The 7,742-nt window shown below is 44.9% G+C and overlaps 1 protein-coding gene across 3 annotated transcripts; it reads left to right on the forward strand.

The window, feature by feature from the left end:
* Nucleotides 1-1,251: 1,251 nt before the first annotated feature.
* On the forward strand, nt 1,252-7,727 carry C13H12orf43 (chromosome 13 C12orf43 homolog). 3 transcript variants are annotated; one of them, XM_030582442.1, is made up of 6 exons: nt 1,271-1,651; nt 4,143-4,188; nt 4,922-5,020; nt 5,787-5,860; nt 6,217-6,307; nt 6,632-7,727. In XM_030582442.1, the coding sequence occupies exons 1-6, from the start codon at nt 1,504-1,506 to the stop codon at nt 6,990-6,992; spliced, it is 819 nt and encodes a 272-aa protein (XP_030438302.1). In that variant the 5' UTR covers nt 1,271-1,503; the 3' UTR covers nt 6,993-7,727. The 3 variants fall into 3 exon arrangements, with proteins under 3 accessions (XP_030438301.1, XP_030438302.1, XP_030438303.1); XM_030582443.1 differs by lacking the exon at nt 1,271-1,651 and adding an exon at nt 1,824-1,908; XM_030582441.1 differs by lacking the exons at nt 4,143-4,188; nt 4,922-5,020 and having other exon boundaries at nt 1,252-1,651.
* The last annotated feature ends 15 nt before the right edge of the window (nt 7,728-7,742 follow it).

Here is a 7,742-nt window from a genome sequence, read left to right on the forward strand (position 1 = left end):
GTAAACTGGAAAATTACGCCCCCCTGGCTGACACCCTGAGAGCGAAGGGCTACGAGGTGCAGATGGACGCCCTGATGGTTGGAACCCTGGGTGCCTGGGACCCCCGCAACGAGCGTGTGCTGCGGACCTGCGGGATCGGTCGACACTACGCACGGTTCATGGTCTCAGACACCATCCGATGGTCCAGGGGCATCTACATCGAGAACATCACCGGCCAACGACAGTACCAGGAGGCGTGAGCCAGAATGACATCGTTTTTCGACTACGAGAAAGGGACCAAGAGACTTTCTCTGTTGGATCGTATGAACTGGAATCATAAACTCCCTGAACATTAAATCTCACCAAATGAGGGTCAATCCATCCTCATCATCGTATCTACTCATTATACTCCACACCCGAACATAGCCACTTTATGAACTTCATACTCTCATATCTCAATGTCTGTACTTTGACCCATCAACCTTTTACCTCCAGTCGGGGATATTGCAGATTATGTATTCCTTATGCCACCCGATCTTGAAAGTGTAGGGTGGTGCAGTTCCTTTTGTGTTTGTTTGTTTTTTAACCCAGTTTTGAGTTTGCTAGTAAATTATATCAGCCTATTTCAGATCCTTGGAGACTGTGTCCTCTGTATGCACAGAACAGTTACACAACAGTCAGTGACAATGCAGATTTATTTTACACTGCAGTACCAATGTGTTTCACCCCACTTGATACAGAGTAGGTACTGCCTACCTGACTTTTTGTCCATGTTTTACTGGATTCTTGTGCACCTTGTGACCCTCTTCCCATCTGCTTTTGAGATGTAACTTCCTTCCACTTAACAATGCAGGAAAGATTATCATATGAGATGGATCCTAGCAGACACTTTCTGCTCCCTCTGTGATATCAGAGTGCTGTGGATGACTGTACATCATCAGCACCTTGGTTTTGAATGCCATAAATCAATGTTTTTCACCCAGTGGCTCATCATCCCCAGGGACTTCACAAAAGGCAACAAGGCTGGTAGTGAGATGTTGAACATTTCTAAAGCAAAGAAAATCTCATCCCTGCAGTCACTGCACACCTGTGCCTTTCAAGGTCAAGGATTCTCCATCAACTTATCAAAATATATACACAAATATATAGGCTTGTCATTGATACATTTTTCACTCTTATAGTAAATGTAATCAGCTAATGAATTGTTTTTACTTTGGATAAGGGGTTGCCAACCTGAAAGGTTGAGAAACACTGACATAAATCTTTATATTGTCCCTTTCAGCTAAATGATCATTCAGAAGGGATCACTGCAGAGGGAGATACAAACATGGCCCCCCAAACCAGCCCTGCGGAGGAAGTGCAGCTCGTCACTCTCTCACCCCGTCCACCTTAGGGAGAGGCGAGGGTTGTGGAGTCTCCCCGCCAGAGCAGGAACTTGCAAACGCATGGGCTCAGCAGAAGGCTCTCGGTCCTCTGTCACTGTGGCCTGGACTACAAGTCCCAGGATGCTATGCGGTTTCCAAGATGGCCGCGCCCCTGGGTGGCTGTGGCGCGAATGTTTCGGACTCGGACAGCAGCAGCAGCAGCGCGGAGGACTTGGAGCGATTTCGCGAGGCCGTCTGGGACCTGGCTGGGCAGCGGTCGGCGGTGGTTCGGCCTCAGCCCGGCAGCGGTAGGACAGCTGGGGGTGACGCTGGGGTCCTTTGGTTTGGCGACCGGAGGCCCGACCGAGAGCAGGCCCTTCCCCTCCCATGCTTGGGCTGGACTCACCTGGTCAGGGGCAATCCTAGGCTGTCACATCCCAATTCCGTTCCTGCCTCGCTGGCCAGTAGCCGAGCCTGTGACTGGCCCACATCTCAGCAAGAGCAACCAGACCCCAAAGCAGACGAAGTGGCTAGTCCTGGATTTTGGTGCTGGCGGGCCGTATGGGTCAGTAGGTGGGTGCAAGCCCCTGCCCCCGATAGTGGGCTTGTCTACATCACAAAGTTGCAGCGCTGGTGAGGGGGTTACAGCGCTGCAACTTAGGAGGTGTACACATCTGCAGGGCATCACCAGCGCTGCAACTCCCTGTTTGCAGCGCTGGCCGGTCTCCCGTTTTGTCTCGGGTGTAGAGGATCCAGCGCTGGTGGTCCAGCGCTGGTAATCAAGTGTAGACACTTACCTGCGCTCTTCTTGACCTCCGTGGAATAAGCAGGTATCCCAGCATACCTGAGGAAGCCTCTCTGGTAATCAAGCAGGTCTCCTTCCCCGGTTTGCTCTCGCGTTCCCCGAACCCCCGTGCAAGCAGGTCTCCTTCCCTGCGGTTTGCAGGGGGGTTCGGGGAACGCGAGAGCAAACCGCGGGGAAGCTGGTCTCCTTCCACGGTTTGCTCTCGCGTTCCCCGAACCCCCGTGCAAGCAGGTCTCCTTCCCTGCAGTTTGCAGGGTGGTTCGGGGAACGCGAGAGCAAACCGCGGGGAAGCTGGTCTCCTTCCCCGGTTTGCTCTCGCGTTCCCCGAACCCCCCTTGAAGCCGCCCAACAGCGCTGCAGTGTGGCCACATCTAACACCACTTGCAGCGCTGGTTGCTGTAAGTGTGGCCACTCTGCAGCGCTGGCCCTATACAGCTGTACTAATACAGCTGTAACAACCAGCGCTGCAAAATTGTAGATGTACACATACCCAGTGTGGCCTCTCAAAGGCAGTTGCTCCTCCAGTATTAACTCAGGAGTTTTATGTTTAATTCTGATCGTGTCTAGAGTACAGTTGGTTAGGAACTAATCTAATGGTGAACTCAGCCATGACTCAAACAGGGATAGGTCGTGTTAAAACATTTGAAAGTGTCATATTAAATCTCATGCTAATCTGCACTCTCTGTAAGAAAACACTTCTTAAAAATATCCTTTAAAATAAATCTGAAATAATCTCAAAATGAAAGAATTGGGAGGACTGAGGATTCTCTAGCATCATGACTCATGTTTGGTGTCTTGTCTGCCTTTCTTCACTGTTCCTGACCCTTGGTGTAAGTCACAGAGTTGAGTTATGGTTCATATTTTGAATGTAATCTGGGGAATTAATGTACAGAAGAAAAATCGTTTTGCTATGCTGGCTTCTTACTCCCCAGGCTGTCGTACCATTGTTTTTCTGTATAAGTGCATAGACTGTCTTGCATGCTGTCCAAAGTATGCTTGCTTGGATGCTGAGAGAGCAGAAAATTGGGGGACTTCTAAGATCCTGTCTAAACTGTGATAGCTACTACTTTGTAGACAGGGTTTTAATACAGTATTGCCTTGTTATGGTTAAAACATTGTTTAGTCCTGCCATGTAGACCGCATCCATCCATTTTCCTGGACCATACTAAAGCTTTAACTGTTTAGGGCAGTAACATTATTTGGGAATATGCATCTTGGCTCCCTCTCTGATGCAGAGTGAATCTTGTAATAGTTCTCTAAAAGTCATTTGTTACAATTTGGATGGGACCCTAAACCCTCCTGTTTAAAAAAAACAACACCAAAACAAACAAAAAAACAACCTTGTCTCATATTAAACACTGGATAATGTTATTGTCTCTGCTGTTTAATCATAATGAAGGTTTAAAATATAGGTGTTTCCTACTTAAACCAGACATAGTATCCAGCTACTGAATCCAAACAGAATTTCTGGGTAATTTAATCAGTAGCTAAATAGCCAGGAAGCTTCAGATCTACTCTGTCTTGTGCCTTCACCCTGCCAGTGATCTTCATCTGTACCTCACTCCTAGGAATTTGGCAGCCTTTCTGTCGACTCCAGAATTCAGACTTCAAAGTTAGTCTCTCTGTGGGGCTCTATGTCATAGAGTATGTGAAATATAGTACTTTCAGGGATGGACTTGGCTTGTCTTCTATTTAGGATCATAATAGAAATAGAAAAAGATATATCGGATTCTTGCCAGAGTTGGATACTTTCCTCCAGTAGATGTTGGATCCAATATTAAACTCATATTGCACTATCTTAGCAAGTGGAGTTAGTCACTTGATGTGGAGTTTGCTTGAAGAATGTTTCAAATCATAACCGTATCCTTTGAATGCGACCACTATTCTATCTTGCAAAAATTACTTTTACCCTATAAAATCATCTACAGTAGAATTAGGATTAAAGGTGTTTTAGTATTGGAGATGTCTAATTTGCCTTTGCTTTGTTTTGTCAGGTTGCTTTGGGAAGGACAAATTACTACCAGTTCAGCCTAGTCTCAGGTATTTTTTCTGGATTTCAGAGTGCTGTTTGCGTGAAGAAAAATGAAACGGTGATTATAGGCAGAATTTGTGCTGCCTATACAGTAGTTAAGGTTACCTGAGTCTTCCCATTATAAGATATTGTCTTTTGTCTACAGTTGAATACTAAGTGGCCAAATATTTCTCCTGATCAATGGGGAAAGCAATCCTTGGTTTAGAAGCCTTGCAACGGAGTCCACATTCTTCTGTCTTCATTCTCAATATTTTTCTTTTTAAGCACAGTCTCCAAGCCTATCAACCTGGCAACTTTTACTAAAGTCCTCTCTCCAGGGGCATGTTTGGAGTGAGCGGCAGCACATTGCTTTGCTGATATACCCGCAACTCTGTTCTTCGGGGACAAAGGAATGGTAGGAGCATTCAGGCTCCAATCCTTGGCCTGTGCTGCTGAGACTCTCAGCAAAGGGTCAGTTAATACCAATTATGTTGTTGATACTTAGGGAATGTGGACATCGGTTGATGCTTAGGGAATGTGGACTATACTGAGACTACCCAAGCTACTTCACACATGCTAGTGAACAGCCTTCTGATGGTAGTTGCTTTTGGCCACTATCAGTCTGAGCTGCATTTGAATTGATCACTTTAGTGGTCTAAGGCTCTCTATCCCATTGCCAGTCCCCAGTCTTCAGTTTTAGGTGAAAGCAGCAGATGGTTACTGGGTCTGAAGGAGATCACACATTGTTTTTATTTCAAACAGACAGAAGGTGAATGACCATGACAAAGATGGCAACGAATTACAGACCACACCAGAGTTCAGAGCACATGTTGCAAAGAAACTGGGAACAATGTTAGACAGGTAACTAGTACCAAAGCACAGCCTTATGAGATTAAACAAGCCTTAATCAGAACCTTCCCTTGCAAGAGCAGTATCAGTACCCTTGAGTGGTAGAAGTGGGAATCACTGAAGAGTTAAATATATCTTTTTCCATGGGAAACATCTTATATTTTGGTTTCTCTGCTTGTTTCCTACATCTCTATGCATACTGCTGGCCTGTGACTGAGCTCCTAATGCTTGTGAACTGACCCTTGTCCTATCCTATAATGTAAACCTGTGTTCTGTGTTGGGAAGGGAATAGACAGGATTGAGATTTATCAAAGCCACCTCCATTTATGGCAAGGCTTTGAATCTGTTGAGGAAATTCCCCAGTCCACGTTTGTGATCGTTTTGTCAACTTATCCATACAACAAACAAATTCAGCCTAACTCAGAGCTGTGCGGGCATTGTGGTAGGTGTTCAAAGGCTTCACCTAATTGCAGATCGCTGTTACCCTTCTTTCATGTGGAAGTATGGCCCATGGGAACTAATGGGCCTAGAATACAATGTGGGTTGGCTGCTTGGACTGTTGTATATGCATAGTTTCTATGTGCCATGCTTCTGAATGAAATGGCCGTGCTCTGTGGAGATAGTAAAAAAAAAATTAAAATTGAACCCACTGAGTAAAGGTTACTTAACTGCTCACCTTAATCTTGTTTAACATTTCCAACTTCTTAAAGTTAGCCTGGCTGCATAAAATCGAATCCTTGTTTCCTTTCCTAAATTCAGACTGTGGTCTTCCTTCTAGCTACATCACTGTATTGGAGGATTCATCAGGTCCTGCACAGACTTCCATGCAAACAGCTGACTCTGAAGATGACGGTGAGTTCCAAGCACAGTCACTGTTGTCAGCACTCATCTAATAGCTCTCCACTGGGACAAATGTAATTAATTTTATCTGATATTAGTTCATACAGTGCTCTAGATTAAAGAAAGAGTGCAGTAGAAGGACTTCTTGTTAATATCAGCAGGAGTTGTTATCTTCATGTAATAGTGCAGAAAGCTTAACTAACACCGTCTAGTTCTTCAGGCCAACGTAAATTCCATGTGAGGGTGGACACCACTGTTGCCTCATACTTGGATTGCTGTTAGCTGCTGCCACTGATTCTGTTTTATATCTTGTCTAAAATAATTTGCTAACCTATTTATTTCCCCCTGTTCCTTTTTGTGTTTCTTAGGCTTTCGCCTATTGTCTTCATCTGTTCCAGGAGATTGTGGGAAATCCAAACCTCTGCTCTCAGCCAAGAGGCGACGACCTTCCAGTTCTAGGTGAGGTGTTATTCTGCTACTTTGTTCCAAAAAATACTCCATGCTGTGTTTCAGAGATTCCTTTTACATTTGACGTTGGAAAAATATTTTTCCTAGTGCAGGGAAACTAGGAATTTCAACTTGCATTAATTTTTCCAATGCACATAATGCATCTTAAAGGACAGCTTGGAGTACAGCCTGGTTAAGCGGTCACTGGAATACGTTTTTGAGTCACGAAGTTGTTACATTTATCAAGATTATGCTAATCTCAGGGTCTGTGCTTTGGGTGAATTCAGGATGAAAGAGTAATGTACTTACCTCCCACTTTGCTTGCAACCCTTCCAGTGAGCTGGACAGTGACCAGGAATGGCAGAAATACCAAGAGGCTGCTGTGTCAGCAGCAGATATCTTGAAGCAAAGTGCTTTTTCTGTGATGCCTCCAGATTCCAGCCAGGTTCACAAGCAGGAGTGCACAGAGCACAACCAAAAGAAGAAAAAGAAAAGGAAGAAGAAAGCTAGAGGTGAACATAATAATGAACAGAAGACAGCAGGATGTGACCAGATCAGCAGCAAGACTCTATCATCCATTGATGGAGAGTGCACGAGGCAAGAAGGCAGATGTACAGAGGAAACAACATTGCCTAATGTGGTGAAGAAGAAGAAAAAGATTATCAGAAAAGAAGCAAATGATGATTCTGCTCTATGAACCACATATGGTCAGGATGGAAGAAGGATGGTGAAAAGTTAACAAAGGTAGTTCCTGCACATTGTCCTCTGCTGGAAATGTGGGGAAACAATTGGCAAAGCTTTTGTTTTAGGGGAGTCAAAGGAGTAAGAGTTTAAGTGACTGCCCTTGTTGAGGCATCCCTTGGGGAACTCCCCTTTTCCATTCCATCACAAACCAATTACTTGCATTGCTGGTTATGCAGACCTTGCATTGAGGGATTTGGGCGATACAGGGACATATTAGAATCACCTCTGCCCTGGTCGGATCCTTCTATGTATCCAGCCCAAATCCTGTGCCCTGGAGCTAGTGCACGTGTGCGATAAACTGATTTTGGTGGAGATGGTGGCAGAAGATCAGTTTCTACTTCACCTCTCCAACACCTGCTGCCAGAACCATGGGAGAAACAGCTCCAGGTTGTGAGAGAGACTGACTCATCCATAAATATCATGGCAAATCTTGGGGACCCACCTGCCTCTCTTAAAATCACCAGAAGTATGTTACCGAAACCTGATGTGTTACTAATTCCCATGGAATATACACCTCTCCAGGGGTCCTGTGCAGAACTATAAAAAGATTGTGCAATGGTATCACTTAATTGTTATAAGCAGGTATTTCTTTCAAAACTGTCTCCCTCGATGCTTTATTTTCATGGTATTACATCTGCCAGTGTGCAGTAGAATTCAATAACAATAAATGCCTCGTAGTCTCATTCGATATAATGTTGTGTGC

Source organism: Gopherus evgoodei, chromosome 13 (genome assembly GCF_007399415.2).
Source record: "Gopherus evgoodei ecotype Sinaloan lineage chromosome 13, rGopEvg1_v1.p, whole genome shotgun sequence".
Lineage (NCBI taxonomy): Eukaryota > Metazoa > Chordata > Testudines > Testudinidae > Gopherus > Gopherus evgoodei.